This window comes from Delphinapterus leucas, chromosome 5 (assembly GCF_059928025.1).
Source record: "Delphinapterus leucas isolate spDelLeu-1000000601 "Yukka" chromosome 5, BTC_Dleu_Yukka2, whole genome shotgun sequence".
NCBI classification, from domain to species: domain Eukaryota; kingdom Metazoa; phylum Chordata; class Mammalia; order Artiodactyla; family Monodontidae; genus Delphinapterus; species Delphinapterus leucas.
This window is the reverse complement of record NC_143133.1, coordinates 70828330-70853651: the sequence shown is the minus strand read 5'-3', so window position 1 is coordinate 70853651 and position 25322 is coordinate 70828330. Positions and strand designations below refer to the sequence as shown.

The 25322-nt window shown below is 35.5% G+C and overlaps 1 protein-coding gene across 2 annotated transcripts in view; it reads left to right on the top strand.

Annotated features, from left to right (window-relative positions):
• NFXL1 (nuclear transcription factor, X-box binding like 1) overlaps positions 1–20881 on the top strand; it is a 52607-nt gene extending 31726 nt beyond the window's left edge. For both annotated transcript variants that reach the window (XM_022564878.2, XM_022564851.2), the window contains 8 exons: positions 1813–1834; positions 2259–2399; positions 5136–5302; positions 8889–8958; positions 13011–13115; positions 16085–16171; positions 16983–17036; positions 19313–20881. In XM_022564878.2, coding sequence (XP_022420586.1) covers positions 1813–1834; positions 2259–2399; positions 5136–5302; positions 8889–8958; positions 13011–13115; positions 16085–16171; positions 16983–17036; positions 19313–19486 — 820 coding nt within the window. In that variant the 3' untranslated portion in view covers positions 19487–20881. The remainder of the gene's footprint in view (positions 1–1812; positions 1835–2258; positions 2400–5135; positions 5303–8888; positions 8959–13010; positions 13116–16084; positions 16172–16982; positions 17037–19312) is intronic.
• The last annotated feature ends 4441 nt before the right edge of the window (positions 20882–25322 follow it).

Below are 25322 nucleotides of genomic sequence, written 5' to 3'. Positions count from 1 at the left end.
TGTTCATCCCTCACCTCCCCAGCCCTCAAGCCTCTAGAAACTGTTGGTCTTTTTACTCTCTCTATAGTTCTGTCTTTTTCAAAATGTCCTATAGTTGGAATCCCACAGTATATAACCTTTTTAGCATATTGCACTTGATAATATGCATTTAGGTTTCCTCCATGTCTTTTTACAGCTTGATAGCTCATTTCTTTTTATTGCTGAGTAATATTCTATTGTATGTATATACCACAGTTTGTTTATTCATTCACCTATTGAAGGGCAGTTTGGTTGTTTCCAAGTTTTAGCAGTTATGAAGAAAGCTGCTGTGAACGTTCATGTTCACAGAACATATGTCCATGTTATTGTGTGGACATATATTTTCAACTCATTTGGGTAAATATTTAGGAGTGCTATTGCTGGATCATACGGTAAACCTATGTTTACCTATATAAGGCACTGCCAGACTAACAGGGTGGCTGTACCATTTTGCATTATCACCAGCAATGAATGAGAGTTCCTGTTTCTCTGCATCTTTGCCAGCAACTGCTGTTGTCAGTGTTTTGGATTTTAGCCATTCTAATAGGTGTGCAGTGGTATCTCGTTTTAATTGGCAGTTCTTTAATGACATATGATGTTGAGCATCTTTTCGTATGCTTATTTGCCATTTGTATATCCTCTTTGGTGAGGTGTCTGTTCTCTGCTCAAATCTTGCCCATTATTTAATTGGCTGTTTAATTTCTTATTATTGAGTTTTAAGAGTTCTTTTATAGTTTGGATACAAGTTCTTTACCAGATACGTGTTTTCCAAATATTTTCTCCCAGTCTGTGGCTTGTGTTAATGAAAACCAGTTTTTATTTAAGTGTTTTTGGCAGAGCAGATGTTTTTGGTTTAATGAAATCCAACTTAACCATTTTTCTTTCATGGATTGTGTGGTATTTAAAAAGTCATCGCCAAACTCGAGGTCGCCTAGATTTTCTCCTATGTTTTATAGTCTTGCATTTCACATTTAGGTCTGTGACCCATTTTGAATTAACTGCTGTGAAATGTATAAAGTCTGTATTTTTTTCCATGTGGATGTTCCTTTGTTCCAGCACCAACCGTTTGTTGAAAAGACTACCGTTTCTCCATTTGATCGCCTTTCTTCTTTGTCAGAGATCAATTGGCTATGTTTGTGTGGGTCTATTTCTGGGCTCTCTGTTTTGTTCCATTGATCTATTTGTCTATTCTTTCACCAGTACTGTACTGTCTTGATCACTGTAGCTTTATAGTAAGGCCTGAAGTTGGGTAGTGTTAGTCCTCTGCCTTTGTTCTTCAGTACTGTGTTGGCTATCCTGGGTTTTTTGTCTTTCTATATAGACCTTAGAATCAGTTTGTTGATATCCACAAAATAACTTCCTGGGATTTTGATTGGAATTGTGTTCAATCTAGATGAAGTTGGGAAGACGTGACATTTTAACAGCATTGCACCTTTCTATAGATGAACATGAAATATCTCTCCATGTATTTAGATCTTCTTTGATTTCTTTCATCAGTGTTTTGTAGTTTTCTTCATATAAATCTTGTATTTATTTTGTTAGATTTATATCTAAGTATTTCATTTTTGTGTGTGCTAGTATAAATGGTGGTGTGTTTTTAATTTCAAATTCCAGTCGTTCATTGCTGGTATGTAGGAAAACAATTGGCTTTTGTATATTAACTTTGTATCCTGCAACCTTTGTGCTTATTTTTTATTCTTAACAAAAAAACTAGTAGAGTTAGCATCTTTGCTTTAAAAATATTCTTTTTGAAGATTGTATAATGTTTCATTTCATTTTATTTTTGTCTTGCAGGGAATGTCTTGGGAAGCATGAGGTGAGTTACAGGCACAAACTTTAAGTAAAGCTTGTAATCTATGTACCTCTTCTATATGATGATTGTTAGAAATAACAAAGTCAACGTATTGTCTTTTTAGTGCTCTAAAGAGTACAAGAGTTTGTCTACTAATTTTAAAAATACACAGTGCTTTTATTTGAGAATTAGCCTATGTATATGCATTCACTGCAGAATCATTACATTGAATTTCCCTTTTAGGAATAGAATGTTTTGCTCCTTGGCATTCATTCTTTGGATTTTTTTGGATAGGTTACTTTGATTTTGATAATAACAATTATTAATGAAAATGTATTAGATGAAACTTGTTCTCAAATGATAACAGAGTCATTTTTGAAACATGCTTCCAATAGGTTGTGTGTGTGTGTCTGTGTTGCTGATTTTCCTTTTTTTCTTAAATTTTAAGGTGAGCCCACTACCGTGCCACACCGTAGGACCCTACTCTTGTAGGAGAGTTTGTGGACGAACCTTAGATTGTCAGAATCATACATGTATGAAAGAGTGCCACAAAGTAACTGAAATTGATTCCTGCACTGACAAAAACAAGGTAATGTCCTTGAGTTGAACGTATACATGCTTACAGTGTGCTTGAAACATTTTTTTCAATAATTTTGCCATGAATATTTTCCATTTTGCTATAACTTCCCTTTCCTTTTTCTTGCCCTCATCCCTTCTCCTTCCTTGCCTTTCCTCAGACAACCAACTTTAACAACTTGGTGTATATCTCTCTGTATCTTTGTGCTAGTTCATAAGAATATGCCTTTTAATTTGGTGCTGTTTACATGCTATACCTGGGTTAATACATAAGGTTTGATTTTATGATAAAAGTACAGAAATTGTGTCTCTTTTTAGATAGTAAGTAGCAGTATCACCTCTACTGCTATCCATTTATATCTCTAAGTTTAGTGTGGAGCATTTGCTGTCAGCTGTTTTTTAAACCTAATACATGGGGTAGATGTTCACAGTTTTAATAAATTCTCAATCTTTTGTTGGAAGTAAATACCATCACAGATACAGGATATGTATAAGTTATGTGAAATTTACTAAAAGCATTTTACAAGCATATGAGAAATCAACCATTCAGAGATGTCTAAAAATTGCCATTTCACAAGGAAAAACAAATGTAGCTAATCAAATTTTAATTAATACTAAATTTTATTTTTAAAATAATGTTTTTTCCTAGGTTTCCATTCTATAGGGAATCATAATAATATTAGCAAGTGTGCTTAATGAGGAATAAGCCAAAGATTTTAAGCTTAATTTTATTATTAAGTAACATTACATTTATAGGTGTTTAAATTATTACTATGAATTGTGTTATTGAAAATTTCACTTGCATTATTAGATATTTTGGTCTTTGATTTGGTAATTGTAATGCATGACAACATAAATGTCTATAGTATCATTCTTCCTCATGTGCAGATATATATGTAAATCGTATTGCTTATAATTTCTTCACTGAGTCATGCCTTGATCCTCAATAAAAATATTCTCATGATAAAATGAAAAAGATATTGGAATTATAAAATCAAACTAACATAATGATTCAAAACCACTTTAACTAGTTAGAGAATAGCTACTGTATGGCTTTCCTCCATTAGACTTCCAGAATATCAGATGAATCAGAAAAAACTCATTTTAAGAAGTGATATGACATGTTTGGGGAATTACCTTGGATTATCCCAACATGGCTTCCTAGGCAGTCAGTGCCTGTGGTGAAATATGGGTTATAAGTTATGTGCAATTCTTCTCAATTTAGCTACAAATCCACCCTATCTCCCACTCAGGGAAGGCTACTGCAGTGTAAGTGAGTGGAAATTATATTATTTTGGGGGATAACTTTGCAATCATTCTAATTTATGTATTAAAGGTTAAATAATTCAGAAACTTTAAAAATTAATTCCTTACTGTAACGTCTCAATTGAGACCCACTGGAGAAAGGCTCTTAATAGGTCTCTCTTGACCCAAATGCTCTTGGAATTTTTAATGCAGTTTCTACCTTGAGGTATAGCACAGAGCCTATAACACAGCAGGTATTCAATAAGTGTTTATTGAATTAACTGAAATCAAAGCTCTTTTGCTTCTTACCTCTGCTCTAGTCTCTTTCCTTCCCTTGCCTTACCCTCAGATCTCAGTTCAGTCAATGCCATTCTTATGTGGGATGGCTCTGATTGATACCATTAGCAGCAAATATAACCCTAATTCATTGGCTGTAGTGAGTGGGAATGTGGTTAACTGGGGAAATGTGTGAAGGTGATGGCAATCGCAGTGGTGTGTATTTTGCAAACAAACGTGGGCTGAAATACTTTTTGACTGATTGAAAGAAGAATGAGGATATTTTCTCTTTGAGGAAAGTCTGTCATCAAAAACAAATAAAAAAGAAAACATATGTATACGTACATAATCACACATACATAGATATACACATACATTTCTTCTATATTATGTATGCTACAGACCCTTGCCACAGAGTGTTGTCTGCAGACCAGTGGCATTGGCATCACCTGGAATCTTGTTAAAAATGCAAAATCTCAGGCCCTGCCTCAGCATTTTAACAAGATTCCCAAGTGACTTTTTAAAATTTGGTTATGAAAGAGAGATAATTACTTTTCTTTTTTATATTAATTAATTAATTTTATTTTGGCTGCACTGGGTCTTTGTTGCTGTGCGCAGGCTTTCTCTAGTTGTGGCGAGCGGGGTCTACTCTTCGCTGTGGTGTGCAGGCTTCTCACTGTGGTGGCTTCTCTTGTTGTGGAGCATGGGCTGTAGGTGCACGGGCTTCAGTAGTTGTGGCACACGGCATGTGGGATCTTCCTGGACCAGGGCTTGAACCCGCGTCCCCTGCATTGTCAAGCGGATTCTTAACCAGTGCACCACCAGGGAAGCCTGTGTGTTGCTTTTTTAGTTAGGTGATGATCATGCTTCTTGGGTGGAAAATGTTTTTACTCTGTTTTTTTTTTTCTGCCACTGACTAAGAAGTAATTTACATTTTAATAGGGATGCTTCATGTAATCACAAGTCCATTTTAAAGGTGAGGCAGTTTGATCAAATGAGGTTTGTAGACATCAAAATCTTTGTGAATAATGGTCCTATTGATGATCTTGCTATTATTCATTTTGAATATTTTTAAAAGAGTGAAAGCATGGCACCATTTTATTAACTGTATTTCTAAGAGCTACAGAAGTACTTTCTTTTAATGGGATATATAAATTTTATAACTTTAACATATATAGAAATGTTAGACTTCTGTATTTAGATGACTTATTTCCTTGGTACTTATCAGGCTGGCCCAGAATGCCTTCAGTGTGAAGAAGGGTGCTCTAAATCACGGCCGCCAGGTTGTCCTCATCCGTGTGTTTTGCCATGTCACCCTGGAGAGTGTCCTCCCTGTGTTCAGATGCTTAGAGTAAAATGTCACTGCAAGATCACAAGTCTTTATGTGGAATGTAGGTAAGTGGACTGAAGAAATATTCTTGTTTTACTAAAATCATTTTAACTGGTATATTTTCATAATTCAGAACCCTTTATAGAATACTTTAAGGAATATTTTTCAGTATGGTCCTTAGGGGCTGGAGACCTAGATTTTCCAGTAGAGATCTGGAAGAAAGAAATGTAGACTATTTCATCTTCTAGATACTTTACCTTGATTTCAACCAGGACAGTTCTGCTTTTTTCCACTTGGGGATTCTGTATAAGATTTTGTTAGAAAAAAATTTGCTTTAAAAAAATACAGGAGAAGCACTCCTATAGCAGATTTTTCAGATAACAGTGTCAGCCAGAGTTTTGTTGGATCAAAAGTTGACTTGCACATAGTTACTTAGGCACAGTTTTTAAATCATAGATTTAAAAGGTAGCTTTTGTTTATTACAAATGTTGCTGTTGTAGCAGTTATCATACTAGGATATGACCTCTATATTTTCCTTACTTAAAAATGAAATTTTTTGCTTGTGGATTATGCAGAGGGAGAAAAAAATTACATTTTTTTCTGTTTATCATGATCAAATATGTAATTAACCTAACTTGTTGAGCTCCATTTCACTTAAGTCTATAAAGTGGGTTTTTTGTAAGTATATTTTACTCAGAATTAAATTATTTTTATATATAAATTTTTAAAATTTATTTATTTTTGGCTGCGTTGGGTCTTCGTTGCTGCGCATGGGCTTTCTCTAGTTGCAGCGAGTGGGGGCTGCTCTTCATTGCCGTGCATGGGCTTCTCACTGCAGTGGCTACTCTTGTTGCGGAGCACAGTCTCTAGGAGCATGGGCTTCAGTAGTTGTGGCTCGTGGGCTCTAGAGCGCAGGCTCAGTAGTTGTGGTGCACAGGCTTAGTTGCTCCACAGCATATGGGATCTTCCCTGACCAGGGCTCGAACCCGCCTCCCCTGCACTGGCAGGCAGATTCTTAACAACTGTGCCACCAGGGAAGCCCTCAGATTAAATTTGAGAATATGAGTTTATGTCTGATTTTTTGAGCATAAATACTTGCAGAAAAATGCCTGTTAATATTATCTTAAATTTGTTTTTGTCTCTTATACTCTGGACTCATGCTTTAAATTGGAAAGTCAAATTTTATTCTTTTTAAATATTAAAATTATTTTGTTGAAATTTTAAAAAATTATAATTTTTAGTTTTATAAGTTTGTAGGGAGAGTTAAGAGGAAAATTTTGCTTTATTAATGGATGATGACTGATGAGAAGAGGTAGTTTTCTTTTCTTTTGTTTGTTTTCTTTTCTTTTGTTTGGCCGTGCCCCTCGGCATGAGGGATCTTTGTTCCCTGACCAAGAATTGAACCCGTGTCCCCTGCAGTGGAAGCACGGGAGTCTTAACCGTTGGTACACGAGGGAAGTCCCAAGACGTTGTTTTCTTTGGTCTTTCAGGGTCCTAAATTTCCCTCTCTTGCTTCTTTTTCCCTTTGTTGTGTCATCTCCAAAGGGCACCTTCCCTTTTTACTGTCTTGTTCCGCAGAGCGTTGCCTTTCCAATATTGGCTCCTTGATTCTTGCGCAGTTTTTAAAGTCTCTTCTCTTTAGTTGGTGCTCTGATCCACCAAGACTTTTTCAGTATTTTTACATTTATGGTGGACTTTGTCTTTCTTGTGTGATGTTAGCTCAGTGCCCCTCTTCTCTTTTCTGCTCAGTTTTTCCAGAACTCTACCAAGCTCTCTGAAAAGACTTGCTATATGGGAGCTTGAGAAATAGCTCTGCTAGGAATTGGTGTTTATTTTTCTACTTACAGGTAATTTGAAGTTTGTAGAAATTTCTGTCTTCTGGCTTTGCTGAGGTCATAGGATTTGAGTGATTTTGTTTGTTATTAATGAACTGAATGATTTTGGGGGAAATGTGTGAATATATTTGGATTGAGGTGGTTTCCATTATCATAGCTATCCAGAGTTGCTTCTTCTGTTTCTTGAATGCATGTTTAAAGTATATGTTTTTATATAGAATTCTTCAGTCTCAGTATTTGTCCCAATAATTTCATTTACTTTCAGTTCAGTGAATAATTTCATAAGTCATCTTTTCCTTTTGATCCTTTTCTGCTTCATGTAATTTCTTCTATAGAAATTAGATATAAAAGATGCAGGCCTTGAAAAGCTTATTCCTAATGATAGAGTAACAGGAACAAAGTGATATTAGCTCTTAAGAGGTAAGCACCTTACCTGTAAGAATGAAAATATACAACTTTAATAGAGCCAGAGTAAAAACTTTGTTATTATTACGTGCAACTTTGCCGGGAAAATTGCATGTGGTATCTTAGAGTACATTTATAGCCAATTTGATACAAATACTTAAGATAATAGTTTTGACATTAGTGAGGCTAAACTTATGGTATATTTTGGCAATTATGTCTAGTGAAGGGAACAGGAAAAGAAAATAAAGGAAAGGAGAAGGAAGGTAATGGGGAAGAGTAAAGTGAGACACAGGTGATGGGGATATTTAGATTGTCACTGTTTACTGACTCATGCAGTGTCTACTGTTGAGCTGTCTGTTAGGAAGTATTATTCATTGGTGTTTGTGACTTTTTCTGAATTACACACTGAAAACATATAAAAGCACAGATTGATCTAAAATGATCTGAATCAATTTCTAACATTAATAGATAGCTTAATCCAAAATCAACTGAAAAAAAGTTTTTCTAATAAGCTTACTGCACTTCCCACTGAATAGCCTAAACTCCTCAATTTGAAGTAACATTTTTTTCCCTGTTCTTTAGAAGTAAATCTGAGTGAGCATTTTCTCTCGGTCAATTTTTTAATAAATTTATTTATTTATTTGTTTATTTATTTATTTATGGCTGAGTTGGGTCTTTGTTACTGCATGTGGGCTTTGTCTAGTTGCGGTGAGTGGGGGCTACTCTTCGTTGTGGTGTGCAGGCTTCTCATTGCGGTGGCTTCTCTTGATGCGGAGCACAGGCTCTAGGTGCGGGGCCTTCAGTAGTTGTGGCACGTGGGCTCAGTAGTTGTAGCTCGCAAGCTCTAGAGCGCAGGCTCAGTAGTTGTGGCGCACAGGCTTAGTTGCTCTGCGGCATGTGGGATCTTCCCAGACCAGGGCTCGAACCCGTGTCCCCTGCATTGGCAGGCAGATTCTTAACCACTGCGCCACCAGGGAAGCCCTTGGTCAATTTTTAAGTAACATATTGAACCATTAGTTTTAAATCTTTTATGTAGAAGCTTTACAAAGAATTATAATTATGAATAATGATTGATCTACAGGGAGAGATAACTAGCAGGAACTGTTAAAGAAAGGCCAGGCGTAGATGATATTTTGTGTGTGTTTTGTACTTCCTTTTTGCAGCAGTTGCCATTTTTGGCATTTGATTTGTTGGTGGAAGATACAGGGCTAGAAGGTTTGAATTATCAAAGCAGTTAAGTAATTTGAGGATGTTACAGATGAGATACAATTAAAATATTTCTTTAAAAAATGAAGTAAATAAGTAAGATCATTTTATGGATATGTTTGAAATTGAGTTATTTTTTAGAAAAACCATACTATAAAATGGACTTTTGTTTGAATGTCATCAAAACTTCCTCTCATCTTTTTAGAAAAATAACCACAGCTGATGTAAATGAAAAGAACCTCCTTAGCTGTTGCAAAAATCAGTGTCCTAAAGAGGTAAGATTTAATAGAATCTTTTACGTTGTATTTCTTAGGCATTGTTTCTCTTTTATTGTTTGGTCATCCTATTCCAGGTCTTTTCTGGACCCCTAGAAATGCGGGTACAGAAAGGGAAATGTGATTGATGTCTGTAGAAACGTATGGTTAGGGTAGAAGCACATCTCTTTATGAAATTTGGGGATATTAGGACCAGGAATGACTCTGAAGATTTTTTTAAGCAGTTTTGAAGATAGCTTATGTACTTTACACAATAAATATTGACCTAATGTTTACCCACCTTAAAATATAAGTAGATCAAGAACCGTGTGGCTCATGGGCAGTTGGACAGTAAATCCACAGCAGAAAAAACAGATCATGTGTGTGTGTGTGCGTGTGTGCGTGTGTAAACATTAAAGCTCATTATTATCTTGAATTAATATAAAGCATTCATATATAAAGTTTTGCTTTTAGAGATTCTGGTGCTTGTATATGCATTGTATTTAAACTAATTTATTGAAAGTGGTTCAGAGTAAAAAGGTAAAAACTCACTGGTTGGTGATTTAGCCCAGCAATGATTTGAGAAACGAAAGTAGTCTATCTCTCCTTGGCCAACTTAACAGTTAGGCTGTACCTTTTTTGCTGTTATCGGGGGTAGGAAAGTGACGGCTATTTCATTTGGGTGGACATTTATAAAGGAATTCTTTTGACTTATAGATGTACTAATAGCACCTCTTTTAATTATTTGTCTTTATATAGTTATCTAAGTATTTCTCATCCTATTTAGAATCGGAAGAGATGACAATGAAGTCTTAAATACAGTATTGTCTCTTTGATTAAATAAAAAGAGAAATCAATTCATGATATGCCTTTTTGTTTACAGTATTTCCTTTTAACTAAAACTTTGGACACTTTTTATGGATTACTGTTTAACAACTTGGAAATTGAACCTGCGATTTTTAAAAGTTATGTAAGATTACAAAAAGGGAGACATTTCAAGCAATAAATGATTATTTTAATAATCCTGTCTTTGTTATATGAGTGAAACTAGAGGCATGGGGTATTTCAAGTTTAATTTTCTGAATTCTTCAAATTCTAAGTTTTCCCTTGTTAAAATAAATTTTCTTCTGTCCAGATTAAAATTCCAGGTAATAAGTAGTTGAGAATGTTTTATTTTTAACCTGACACAGTAACTTGGTATGAGGTTGCAGTTAGAAATAAAATTGAATTCAGGGATTGCTAATTTGCAATTTAGCATTGCCTTAGCCGTGATTCATTTGTGATCCTGTTACGCCATTTGGTGGGACTGGAGATGAGTGGGCAGTATTTATTTAAAAAATTTTTTCTCACGCTCCTCATTTTTGGGATCTAGGCCATTCTGGAGCCCCTGGTATTGCTAGTGTCTCCTTGGACTTTCTTGAAAAATGTATTCTTAGGTTGGGAACAATCCAAATGGCTGTTATGGTTTAGAACAGTCTAGGGGTGGACAGGTGAGTATTACTGTGGTTAATAGAGCTCATTCTAGTTTATGTTCTCTTGACATTGATAAGACTACAGCAGTGTTTTTCAAACTCTAGTGTGCATCAGAATCACTTCAAGGGCTTGTTAAAACAGCTTAATGGGCCCCACCCCAGAGTTTCTGATTTTGTGGGCCTGGAGTGGAGGCCCAGGAATTTGCATTTCTAATATGCTGTTATATAAGGGTGATACTATTGGTCTGGCACCACACTTTGAGAACCAGTAGGCTATGGTATCAACTCATACTCTGGATCAACCAAGAACTATGTCTTTTTGAATCTGCCATAGATATCTTAGACTTGGAGTTACGGTATGGGATTATGACAAATTCTGATCCATTGATAAATTCCTGTTTGCTTTCTCCTCCCCTTTCCATACTGTAGATTTCTTGTGGGCAGGAACTGTGTCATGTTTGTCTTTACATCCAGTCTCTGGTTCCCTGGTTGTACATATTAGGTAGTTGGTAAATGTATATTGAGTGTGAGTGTAAGTGTGAACTGTGGGAATGGCATAGGCATGTCCTTCCAGCTCCACTACTTCTTTGATATACACTCTATGTGTCTATTGGACTGTTCAATTAGGTTTGAATTAAACTAAAAGGAAATGTAAAGATATTAAGAACTGCACCTTTATTTAAATTGTGCCCCACATATACAATTCTACTTTTAAAAGTTATTTCTGAATTTGGTTTTATCACTCCTATACAAGCTTTTCTGTTTTTTACTTGGGCAAATTGTTTAATGTCTCTATATCTCAGATTGCTCATGTGTAAAATGGGGGCAATAGTAATACTCACTTTAGAGTGCTGAATATTGAGTTAATAACATGTAAAGGTCTTAGTGTATGGTAAGTGCTATAGATCTGCTGGCTATGGTGATTATGGTATGGGTATTTATCCACAAATAATATTGATTTTCAAGCTTTCCTTAATTATTTTTAAAGGGAGCTTTTTAAATTTTTAAATTATTGGGATTAAAAAGAAACATTTTGAACTAGACCGTGTTGCTTATTGGTAAGCCATTTGGTATGACTTAACCAAAGTGCTAGCAGAATGATACTAAGGGCTGAGTAGAGTAGAAGAAAACCATCTCACTGTGAGTGGAAGGGGTGGGATATCTCTAAATGAATATCAATGTTGAATGTTTTAGAAAAACCTCTGTTTTTTGCTGTGAAATCTATAATGAAGATACAGTCACTATATATTATACATTCTAATCAACTTTCTTTGGGACTACTTTTCTGCTCTTTCAGAATATAACCTGGCTTTTGAGATAATACATACTTGCACATCTAACAGGGAAATGGTCATGTGATTTGATTTTTTAAAATAATGAAATTATTACATAACAATACATAATACATATATGTACAGTTTAACAAATGGTTAAAAAGTGAACACCATGTAACTCCACCTACGTCAAAAAATTTAGCATTGCTGCATCTCAGAAGTCTACCAAAGTTCCTTTCTTAGTGTAGTTCCCACCCTCTATTCTATGTTACCACCATTTGCCTTTTATAATAATTATTTCCTTGCTTTAATTTATAATTTTTACTGTAAATTAAAGTTTTTACTACGGGTATATCTGAAAGCAATATTGATTGCATAATTTTATATTTAAAGTTCAAAAGTATGAACTTTTGTGACTTGCTTTGTTTGCTCTACATTGTGCTTGTCATTTTTATTACATGTGGCTGTAGTCCATTTACTCCATTATGAATATACTGTAGTTTATTTATTTTACTGTAGGTAGATAGGTAGAGTTATACTGCTATGAATGTTCTTGTTTGTACATTCTGGTATTATGTGTATAGATTTCTCTTTGTAGTGCAGTTGGTTGGTCATAGGGAATGTGTAATTTCAACTTAAAGTCATACTGATTTCCAAAATAATTATATGTAACCAGTAAATTTTCCAATTTACCGTCAGGATTTTATAGCTCCTTTTGTTTCATATCCTTACCAATACTTGGTATTGTCAAAATTTAAACATGTTTGCCAATCTTATGGCATCTCATGATTTTAGTTTACATTTCCATGATTACTCATGAGTTTGAATACCTTTTCAGGACTAATGGCATTACTTTGCCTTTACAAGGGAAGGTGGATGCGTCACAGTGCTCCACGTATAGAACCAGGGACCCAAGTTAGCAGGGCAGCTCTGCTCTCTTTGAGTCATGGGCCCCACTGTTGCTCTAGATATCCTCATTTCCAGCACATTAGGAGGCAAGAACATGGATGTGTGCTCTTGAGAAGCTTTAAGGCACAAAAGCACTTATGCTTACATTCCATTGGCCAGAAATTAGTCACATGGCTCTAACTAGCCTCAAGAGTGATGTAAGATGTGCTGTTAGAGTGGAACCAGGGAGAATATTGAGCATTTCTGGGAATTAAGGTAGTTTATATCCAAAAGAAAAAAGTTGAAAAATCAGCCAATTATCCAGGATTTATTGACCCTATTGGAATGGACTTTTTCTTAAAATAGTTGCTGGGGAAAGGGGAGGTAGAGTATAACTAAAATATAAATATATAATTGTTTTATTTTGGTTTTATTTTAGCTTCCTTGTGGTCATAGATGCAAAGAAATGTGCCATCCTGGTGAATGTCCCTTTAATTGCAACCAAAAGGTGAAACTTAGATGTCCTTGTAAAAGAATTAAAAAGGTATATATTTTAAGTTATTGAAAATTCTTTTCTGTGTACATTTTTGTTGGTTTTGTTGTTTTGTGGGGTTTTTTTTGGCAGGGAGGGGGAGTCTGTATTTTGGTAGTTCTTTGACTTTATTTTTTTGACTTAATTTTAAGGTCTTATTTCTTAGAATCTTTTTATTATTGGCATATCTATTTCTGCAAATGTTTATTTTAAAAATCAGCTTTGTTTGACAATTTAGTTTTCTGCAATTTAATAGTAAAAGAGGATTATTTTATATTGGAACTGAGTTCAGTGCCCTTTTTTGGATAGAATCAGTGTGTTCTAGATTTGAGGTCTTTGCACAAGATGCACAATGTGAGTAATAAAAAAGTAAGTTTCATGATTGAAGAAATGGTCTGGAATTAACCTTTGTTGCTCTTACTTATGACATTTTTTTACCGTCAGTATTATGTTGTGAACATGTTGCCTTAAAAAGACCTCACATACATGTAGCCTTATAAAATTATACAATAACATTCAAATTTGGAGAGAGTTAATTTTAAGATAAAATACTGGTAATGAAGGAGTAAAAGGGCAAAAGCTAATGATTGGAAAGCTCAGTGGAAGCAAACCACATACCATTTAGCAAAACTTAGGATTGAAGAATCTCACTGAACTCTTAAAGGTCAGTTCTTTTCCTTGACTTTCCTGTTGACACTGTTGACTCCTTTGAAGATTTTTTTGACTTCTGATTTTCCCTTTCTCAGTTATAGTTGTAACGTCTTTTTTTGCCTTCATATTCTTATGGTTGTTCCCTAAAGCTACCCTCCTTTCTGTTTCAATTCACTCATTTATTCATCCATTCAGCAAATATTTATTGAAAATGTGTAGCTTTTATTGAGGACCTTTACTTTTCATTTACTTTTATAGCTCCTACTATATAATTTCCTGGATTCAGGTAACTTCTGAATTTAAATTTATAGGCCTGAGCTTTTCTGGAGTTGGATCCCTAAGTGTTAGATATTTAAATGGACCACCTTTATATGAAAATCAGTACTCAGTCAAATCACTTTTAGTCTGAAATGTCTCTCAAGTTTTCTCTGAAATCTCATCTTACTGTCCGAGTGCAGTTTGCCGCCCATTAGAACTCTAGCAGCAGATTATGCTTGGACTTTGAAAACAGATTTCCTTGCCTCTAATTGTAATACTTCCAATCTAAGTTCGTCATGGTTCTTCATCACTTGGGAAAAAATATGCACTTTATAAGGAAGGTGTACGTATGTAGAGACTTGGCATAAAGGAGGATCTATGATATTACCTTTGCCTGCCTGTCCAGTCTCATCCCCTGGCAGTCATCTCTGTGAATCCATTACTTAAGTGCCCTAACACATCTGCTATGTCCCCTTTAATCTGTGGCCATATATTTGTTTTTTTCCTTTACTGCTCTGCTTACTAGAATCCTGTTAATACTCAGGGCAACCATTTCCTTGTTTAGGAAGGTTTTTATTCCTCTGCCTCCTTTGGGAAGACTTAGGTGCTCCTTCCTCTTGGCTTTCTTTGTACTTTGTGCTAGGTTCATGACTAAGCGCTTTGTGATTCCAGGGACTTGTGTAACCTTGTTTCCTCATCTGTAAAATAGTTTATACATAGGCTTATTGAAAGGAATGAAAGAGATAATGCTTATATAGCATTTAGCACAATGACTGCTATATTTAATAAATAGTAGCAGCTATTATTAGTTTAGCATTTACCATATTAATTTTTTCCTTGTTGTATCCCCTGTCCCTAATACAGTGCTTTTCATGTAACAGGTACTCTATAAGTACCTTTTGAATGAGAAAAGATATGATGATCCTTCTTCCAGGCTGATAGACTTCATGTCCACAAACATGCAGTATTTATTTTTGTCTCTAATGTTTGCCCATGTTATTTTTCCTTTGTCTGGACTGTCCTTGGATGACAAGACTGTGTTTATCACCAACCTCAGCCAAAATTCTGTGCTATAAAGTGCTTCATTAAAGTATATGTACTTTGCTCAGGATTTGATGATCTCATTTCCTAACTCTGGTAGATATGAACTAAAAAACTAGTGTCTGAGGGTGTGGTGGGAAAGGAGCAACTGGTACAAATAGGTACACTTAGAGCAAAAGTGACATCTGGCAGCAAAAAATATGGAACGAATAAAAGGCAGATAAAAGATCTCCAAAAGCAAAGTCTAAGACTATTTAAAATAAGGACCACTTATTTTATTACAGAATAGTACACAAATTGATGGTAGTATTGATGTCACCTCATCAATAAAAGAGTAGATTTGTTTTTTATTATTCCATTAAGGAGACAGTGAAGTACAGATATAAGCTTTAGAATGATTTTCATCTAAACATTTTTTAAAAAGATAAAATGGTTGAGAGAAAAATTTTTAGCTCTTCAGAAAACTCTAGAACTGCACTGAGTGGGTAGCCACCAGCCACATATGGCTATTTAAATTAGAATTTTAATGAATCAGCATTAAATAATATATGACATTCAGTTCCTTGATTTCAGTAGCCATGCTTTGAGTGCTCAGGCACCATGTGTGGTAAGTGCTACCCTTGTGAGTAGTGCACGTTTAGAACATTTCCATCATTTCAGAAAGCTGTGTTGGATGGCACTACTCTAGTACCTCCCTGGAAGCTTTAGAAGAATAACAAGAAAAGATAAAGAAAAATGAAGAATAAAAATGAAATTGAAGCTAAGTTGGTAGTGGTGTTTAGTAAATGATTATTAAATGGACGGTTTTAATTTTATGGTATTCACTTTTTTTGCAGTTAAGAGATAGAGAATAATCACTGTTTGAACTAAGACATTTAATGCATGCAACCATGCCATTATTAAATATTAACACGACTTAAATAGTATGCATAATCCTAAGCTGCTAGAGGAATTTGGCTTTTTTATGGCATACAGTTACAACTTCGAGGGAAAACCTTTTAAAATCAAATTTTTAAAAACTTTATTTGTAGGAATTGCAGTGCAACAAAGTACGTGAAAATCAGATTTCCATAGAATGTGACATAACATGCAAGGAAATGAAGCGGAAAGCATCTGAGGTAATGTCAGGTTAAATGTCATTTTTAATGTGTTAGCAGCCTTTCCCTACTTATTTTGTGCATTAATTTATGTGCTTATTATGAACAACTCGAAATTTCATCCTTTTTTGTTTTTGTGATAAAAGCCTAGTTTGTTGGCCTATTTTGAACCCTCAGGTGTGCTTTTTATGGTCTGGTGTGTACTAGATTTTTCCATCCTCTGTACCAGTTAGTGTATGTGCTCTGGAACATAGTTATTCATCTTAATGTTAGTGTAAGCCTCCTGAAAATTATGTTAAAATAATACAAAAATAAGCTTTTGGGATTCTTTGCTGTTTGGGTTACTTCTAGCATCACTGTTTCTGTCCATCAACCCAATCAAGGAGTAGGCTCTTGGTTTTGTTTGAAGCTAAGGATTCCCTTCCAGAGAGGGCATTTTAGGAAAATGGTCAATTTCAACTCTAGGCAAAGAGTGGTATTCAATAATTTATTATAGAGTCTTAGTATGGTAACTTAAGAGAAACAGTCCAGTTTTAAAGTATTTCAGTTTACAGTGTTGTAACTCTTTGAACTGTGATCTAATATCTCTTATAGTTGTTAAGCTGAAATGTTTATATAAGGTATAACAACCTACCTCCCCTTACCCCCATCTGTTAGATAGTACCTTGATAACACTTCTCGGTATATAACATTTACGTTTCTTTAAATAATTTTCAATTTAAAGCTCCCAGAAGTTGTTATGGGTTAGTGGAGCCTGGGAGGAAAGATGTTAAAATTCTATGTAAAATTTGATGATTACAATGTTAATTTACTTTTAAATGTCCATAAACAGATAAAAGAAGCAGAAGCCAAAGCTGCTCTTGAAGAGGAAAAACGAAGACAACAGGTAACTAAACAAAAAATACCCAAACTTCTGTCTCTTTGCATCATCGTTAGTTTTTATGCAAATACAAGATATGTGGAAACATACAAATTAGGATCTGGTGAGCTCAGTTCTGGACTGAAAATACAGTTCCTGTAAAACAAAAAGTAGCCGTTCACTTACCTCAGTCCAGGTATACTGAACCTCTGAAGAAGCACGGGACCTTGTATGTTCACAGATATTTTGTGTATTCCCAATTTACTTGCTTGCCAGTTTCGTCCATTCTCAAGAGATAACTCCTCTTTTGGTTGAGGGGTGAGGGTCAGGGCATGGCAGCATCCATTTTAAGTCATCCTCTGCAGTGCATGTCTTCGCTCATCTAAAATTATTTGAGTTCTGTTTTACTGAGTTATAGGTTATCTGTGACAAATAAGTGCTGTTTACTAACCAATACATTTGTTTTAATAATACATCCCCTTATTTACCGATTAGATTCTTGAATGCAGGATTTTTATCTGTTCTTTGTTATTACCTAGATAACAAGTACATTCCTGATATCCCCTGTTTGCTCAAATACTGTATTTATTGATCATACACTCCAAAGAGTGTCTTAACTTTGTAACAGTGACATGTAATTTTTTGTCAGTTTGTATTTTGAGATGCTTTATACTTATCAAGCAGTATATATTGTATGCAAACTGTTGCCTTTATGAATGAAGAAATTGAAATTTGCATGACTTGAGAGAGGGCATTAAAAACAACTCATGTAGCAAGGGTGGGATAAAATGACCTCTGGTGTTTTATGGTTCTATAAAGTTGGTTTGCCTAATACCAAAAAATAAGTTATCAGAGCTAATACAGTAAAACACGGATCGACTAAAATCCTGGAAGGTTAAATTATTAAGAATAGTTTAGGGTGCCCCTTCCTCCCCTTTTCATAAACAGTTGTGGATAGAAATCTTAAACATATTCTCTATTTCCTCACCTTTTAAACAGAGTGTATAGAAAATAATTTAAACCAAGCTTGATGACTGTGAGTCATCATTAAAGCATTAGTTATTTTACTGTGTCAGTAGTTCTCAAGTTTGACTGCTTTTAGTATATTTTGACCTTGTGCTGTATATCAACAACTACTTGAGAATATTCTGACATTTTGGTTCTTTGAAGAATGCCACTTTATATTAAGTATATGTTAAGTCTTCTTCCAGTGTGGTTTATGAGCAAAGTCATGGATATGTTAACTGAAATTTCTATTTCCTTTTAAATACACATTTACAGAATCTTGCATGAATATTACATATATATTTTAGTTAATAAGTATCCGGTTTTAGTTAATAACAATGCACTATAGTGTATCGTGTTATATTATCATGCATTAAAGTTTAATAAGTAAGTTCTTAACAGTAGACTGAAAATCTATACTTTATAATGAGTGTCATCTAGTTATCCTTTTTTTTTCTTTTTTTTTTTTTTTTGCGGTACGCGGGCCTCTCACTGTTGGGGCCTCTCACTGTTGGGGCCTCTCCCGTTGTGGAGCACAGGCTCTGGACGCGCAGGCTCAGCGGCCACGGCCCACGGGCCCAGCCGCTCTGCGGCACGTGGGATCCTCTCAGACCGGGGCATGAACCCGCGTCCCCTGCATTGGCAGGCGGACTCTCAACCACTGCGCCACCAGGGAAGCCCGAGTTATCCTTTTTTAGAACGAGTTTTTTATATAATTCTACTTTCTAAAAGAGTCATTTTGATTTAAAGCATGAAGCATTTTTCCCCTGAAGAATTTTTACTCTGTGTTTTGAAATGTATTTGACAGAGAGGAATCAATTTCCGGCAGCTTTTTTCTCTTCACTCACTTGAATTTCTTCCATACAAGCCAGTAATGTTTATTATACCAGCATTGTATAAAACTAGAATTATAGGTATCTTTATTCTAATGGGTCATCTGTTAGCACTTACTAGAAGCTCTATATTATAGAGCCCCATTAATTATAGGTTAATGGTGTTGATGTATAAAACTAATGTCTATATTTTAAATCAGATGTTTCTGTATTTAGTATCAAAGGCAGGCCTTCAATCTGAAATAATCTCTTTCACTACTCCCTAGTTCCCTTTCTGCTTACCTAAGTTCTGAATTTGTTGAATACAATCAGTAGTGGAGAGATGTTGTTTTAAAAAATCAAATCAATATGTTTATTATGTACCATTACTATTAAAACATTTCCCAAATTTATTTTTATCTAAGTGGAAAATTTTAAATCAATGTGTGTATTGAATTTAATAAAAATGATACTGTTTTGATTTAGGCCGAACTGGAGGCTTTTGAAAACAGACTGAAGGGTCGTCGGAAGAAGAACAGGAAGAGAGATGAAGTGGCAGTTGAGCTAACGCTGTGGCAAAAATATAAATATTATCTCTTTCCAGTGTGTGCAGTTGTGGTTTTAGTGTTTGCATGGTACATAGCCCATGGTGTGGATTAAAAAATGTTTGATCTCTTAATATACCTCAGATTAGATTTCGATAAGTTGCTAAATTTGGAATATTAGAAAGTGAATGTTGTAGAACATAATATATATTCACATTCATCTCTCTATTCCAGCGGTTGTTAGAAGGACAGAATGTTAATCTTTATCTTAATTAGCATACTAGAAGTGGCAATAGTAAAAGCATGACTGAAATTGTAAAATATTTCGTAAGGCATAGCCAGTGGCAGGGTAACATGTTAGTTGTTCATTGTGCTTCCTTCTATTAACATAACTGTTTCATTTACTATTTAGAGCCATCTATTTTTTCTTTGGGCAAAATTAAGATGAAACTGAGCCGTATATGTAGTAAGAGGAATATTTCACAATGTTTTGGTTACTTATTAAAAGGTACTTTTCCTGGTCATGTAACTTTGTACTTTTTAAAATATATATATCCTCTAAAAGACCTCATAAATTATAACATGAAGCTATATAATTAGACTTCAGAAATTGGTTTATTAGTGAGGAATTTTTATCAGTTATTGAAGTAAAATTTTATGTAGTATGTCACTCAGAGGAAAATATAAGTGTTTTCAAAAAATGCCAGGCTAGATTCCTCACATGTGGCTATGTCTTATATAAGAAGCTTTTAACTGAAGTTGACATGTTTTGTAAAACTTGTATGTGTTTTTTTAAAGTAATAATACAAAGTAATAATAAAAGAAAAATTAATATTTATGAGCAATATATGCTGAGCACAGGCTTACGAGCTTTATGTACTTTATTCTCATCTCTTCTTACCACAATTGTATAAGTAGATTTTTTTTTCACCTGGAAATAATAAATTCTTATGAAAACAAGCTGATAGAGAAATATCAGTAAGCCAAGTCTGTTTGAATTGTAAGTCATTTTAAATGGTTTTGCTATTTAATTTTTGTATAATTAATGTTTTCATTAAAATTTTTCATACCAAATTTTTAATCTAGAATATTTACTATTTAAAATATTCAGGAACCTGTAATTTTATCAAGGTATAAAACTAATGCTTGATGTAAAACATAGTAATTGATAGGTACTAAAAAGTGGTAAAAGTACAAAGAAGGATTTTAAAATTTTGCTTTCTTTAACTCAGTTTCTTTAATGTTATGTTCCTTAATCAAGTATTAGCTGGTATCTAAAGTGGAAGGGCAGTCATTCCTTTCTTTATGGTATTTTTGTTTTAATTTTAGATTTCTTTTTTACCTTTCCCAATGTTAGAGTTACTGGGTTGGTGTTTCAGAAGCTCTAAACTAGAGCTGTTACACTCAAGTCATTACCTTACTGTACTCTAAAATGAATGTTAGATGTCCATGTGGTAAGCTCTTTTCATGTATTTCAAAATCTTGGCCTAATAAACAAACCTGAAGCCTAGTTCATGCCTCTTTGTTGGGCTTGTGTTCTTGCTAAGTTTTCTTTCTGATTTGTGCGGAAGAATCTAGTGAGCGGAAGAGGGAGATTGAGTGAATGATAAATGAAGCAGTTTGCTGTTTTTCATTTGCTTGGCTAGTAGCTCAGAGCTTAATTAATTAACCCAAAGTTGCCCAACTATTCATTCATTTATTCAATCAACATACGCCTTTACTGCGTGCCAGGAACCTTCTAGGTACTGGAGATAATGGTGATCCTCTCAGGGACCTGTTAAGGAGTGGAAGAGAGTGGGCAGGAAATAGATACACAATAAAATGAACGTGATTTCATGTATGATAAGTGATGTTAAAAAATGAGAGAAATGTTACAGAAAGTGATGAAAGAGGGGGCTGAAAAGGCACTGGCTAGTTTAGATTGGGAAAGTCTCTCTGAGATGGGGACATTTGAAGATCTGAGGAAAAAGTCTGTGAGGGAGAGAAATCAGCGAGTACGAAGTCACTAAGTTGGGAGATGCTTGGCAGAGCTGAGGAACAGACAGAAGGGCTGGTGTGGCTGGAGCTGAGTGAGTAACGGGGAGAGAGCGCCCAGGGCCAGTTCACAGTGTGCTTGATAGACCATGCTGTGGAATGGGGGTTTATTTCTAGTTGCAGTGGGCAGCACTGGAAGGTTTTAAGTGAGGAATAGTTGTTGGCCATCATTCTTTTAAGATAACTGTCTTCTGGCTGCTGTGTGGAGAGAAGACTCTAAGGAATCAAAGGTAAAAGCAGGGAGGGAGATGAGCGGGAGGCAGCCCAGGGTGGAGGTGCTGGTGGTGCTTGGGCCTGCAGTTCCCTCGGTTCCCCACTGCCCTGAAGGAGTGGCCTGAGGACGCTGCGGAAACTGCTGCACAATGAGTGGAGTGGGGAGGAAATAAATAATTTCTTTAAGGTCAAAATGAAATGAAATTTTGTTTAAATACTTAACATTAATTTGTTCTGAGGGAAATAAAGCGGTACATGTTGACCTTTTTGCTTCAGTCTAAGCCAATTAGAGAAGGAATGGAAGAGTTACCAAATAGCCACTCACAATGACATAGACAAAAATGTGAATGTGATGGCGTTATTTTCCTATTTACTGTGTATCATAGAAGTTTATTAGCTTACTGTTTGAACTTTGTGGAATATTTATATTGAAATCTTTTAGTATTTTTCAGTTTAAACACTTTTAGGGATTGACCAACACCTAAGTGCTTGTATTTCAATTAATTTCATTATTCAAGTCTATATTAAAATCAAATAATTTCAAATAAATTGGTGTAATCTTTGCTGAAATTGCCAAAGGAACTTTACTGAAGCAAAACATTAAAAATGTTTGCTTTTTGCAAAGAAGTCTGATGCTTGAACTTCATGGCTATGAATGTTAAAATTTTTAAAAAGAGATAAGTATTTGTGTTAGTGTTTATAGATGACCTATAAAAAATTTGGGCTCTTTGTGTTATTTCAGATGACCCAGGGGACTCCCCCGGCGGCTAGGTTTGTCCGTCCCTGGGTACTGGGAAGTGAGACAGAAGTCTGAGCTCTGGAGCTAGAGCTGATGGAAGGTAGCTGTATCTCTTTGGTCTGTGGAAGCTGCCTCTTTATTCAGTGACAGTGATTAGACCGCTGTCTAAGCCTTAGACCTTAGGGTCTACCTCTGAGGTTAGCAAGCTTCATAGAAGGAGGGAAAAGCAGAGTACTGGTTACTACGTCCTAGAAGAGATGACAATTTGGCAGGAGTGAGTGGAGCTGGGAACCCCTCTGCTTTCCGGAAACTCTTACGGGTGTCCTTTGTGGGAAACCCTTTTCATGTGTTTCAGAATCTTGGTCTGTTGAGCAAGTTTAGGTCTGTTTGCTGATTTGCTGTTCTTGCTAAGTTTTATTTGCAGTTAATGCAAGGGCATGTATTTCAGTGGTGCTGTGAAGAATTACCCATATACAGCCTAAAGTTCCACAATCCAGATTCATTCGGGTTAAAACGCCTCTAGGGAGACATTCCCTAATTACCACCCTCATCTGGTGTTCTCTATCTTCATACAATATTTTTTCCTCATAGCGCTACATAGGGCCTAACACTGTATTCTATATTTGTTTATTGTCTGTCTCCTTCACTAGAAGGAAAGCTCCGTGAGGGCAGGGGTGCAGTTTTGTTTACTGCTGTAACTCCAGAGTGGGGAACCATGCTGAGCCACATAGCAGATGCTGGTATTAGTTTCCATGGGCTGCCGTGACAAATTATCACAAAGAAAGTGGCTTGAAGCAACAGAAATTTATTCTGTCACAGTTCAGGAGGCCAGATGTCCAAAATCATAATGTCAGCAGGGTTGGTTCCTTCTGGAGACTCAGAGAAGGAAACCGTTCCATGCCTCTCTCTTAGCTTCTGGTTTTGGGCGTCAATCCTTGGCGTTTCTTGGTTCATAGATACGTCACTCCAGTGTTGCCTCCATTTCCACTTGGCCGCCTTCTCCGTGTCTGTGTGTGTCCTTTTCTGTCTCTGAGGAGAACACACTCTGTAGTTAAGGCCCACCCTACTCCAGTATAATCTCATTTTACCTAATTGCACCTGCAAAGACCCTCTTTCCAAATAAGGAAAGTTACATATTTAGTTTCGGTTGGCCATTAATTTTGGGGAGGGACACAATTCAACCCACTGCAGCGCTCAATAACTATTTGATGGATGAATGAGTGAATTCACAGTGTCGTTCTAGGCCATAAACTTTTGGGGCATTTTCCATTACTGTCTTAATAATTGTACAGGAGGTAGGGGTTAAGAGGTCAGTCTAGTTACAGATTGCTTGGGCTCCAATTCTGGTTCTGCCCTTTTCTAGTTGTGAGATTTAACTTTTGTAAGACGTACTTTCCTCCTCATCTGTAAAATAGAAACAAGGAGAAATAATAGTGTTCAGTAAGTGTTAGCTATTATTATGTGTCTACAACTATTTTAAAGCACTTTTTATATTTACTTAACCCCCATGACAACCTATGCAGCGGAGCTGTTATTATTCTCATTTTACAACAAAGGAAACTAGGTTTGTTTCAAGAATTAAAAACTGAACAAAGTATACACGTCACTTTGTGAAGTGCCTGGCACATAGTGCTTAGAAATTCTTAGCTATAATAATACAGATAAATGTGACTTAACATCATAACTTCTCTTACAAATTGATTCACAGGTCAAAAAAAACAAGTTGTAAACTGAGGCACCTTGGTTTTTGCTCACGTGGTCATTGTCATTGAGGGGGTACTATCCCTAGGAACACTAGGCTGGATGTGGGCAGTCAAATGACAGCCCTGGAGGTGAGGGGGAGCTAGCACTAGGTGTGTGAGGGTGCTAGAAATAAAATTCCTTTGAAACTTTTTATGGGCCGGTTCTTATTACTTCTCCCAGCGACTAGTATATTAGAGTAAGAGATTGATGACCCAGAAATATTATATACAGCAAACAGAATGTCTGCACGTCCTACTTTTATCATATACAGAATGTTTCAGTGTGCTGGAGTATATTACTTCAGATATGGGCATGTTGTTTTCCCTTCTTAGTTTAAGTAAACTCTCCTTCCCTGCAATAGGTAATTGTCCAATTCGCCTGTTTCTTGCTCTATTCTTTAATATATATATATATATATATTTTTTATTTTAAAGGCTTTGCGTCTTTAGATCTCAGCTAAAAACATCACATTCTGACTCCCTGAAATATAGTCCTATATTACTTGTAAGTATTTTTCCATAGTTTACATATTTGGGTTTGTTTAATGTATTTATTTATCTTTAAGTTATTTATTTATTTAGTCTGCACCGGGTCTTTGTTGCGGCATGGGGACTTCTTAGTTACGGCATGCATGTGGGATCTAGTTCCCTGACTAGGGTTTGAACCCGGGTCCCCTGCATTGGGATTGAGGAGTCTTACCCACTGGACCACCAGGGAAGTCCCAGTTTAATGTATTCATTATGCCAGGAAGTTCTGTGAGGGCAGAAACTCAATTTTGTTCATCTGGCAGCTAATAAATCCTAGATGAGTGTTAAGCCGTGGGATAGCATATCTATTTTAGCCACTGCTTTCCTCTTCTTATCCTGGGATGCTGGCTGCTTCTCTAAAATATCTCTTTCTTTTTCTCAAATTGCCATTATTTCTAGTACTAAGCACTAAAATTGGTCTGTACATGAAATGCGACTAAAGGTTAATCTGTAAAATCACCCTTTCCAGAAGTATACTCACTACCTTTAAGTTAATTTTCCCATAAATCTCATTAAGGTTTATGTTCTTTCTTTTAAACCATCTAATCAGTTAGATATATGTTTGAAATACTGGACGATAAAAATTTCAAAAGGCCATAAATGTTTCTTTTTGTAAGATGAAATGTAAGAAACTAGATGATGGTTGTCACTTTAAGTTGAAAAGCAAATGTGGCAAATTTTTTAAAAAGGAATAA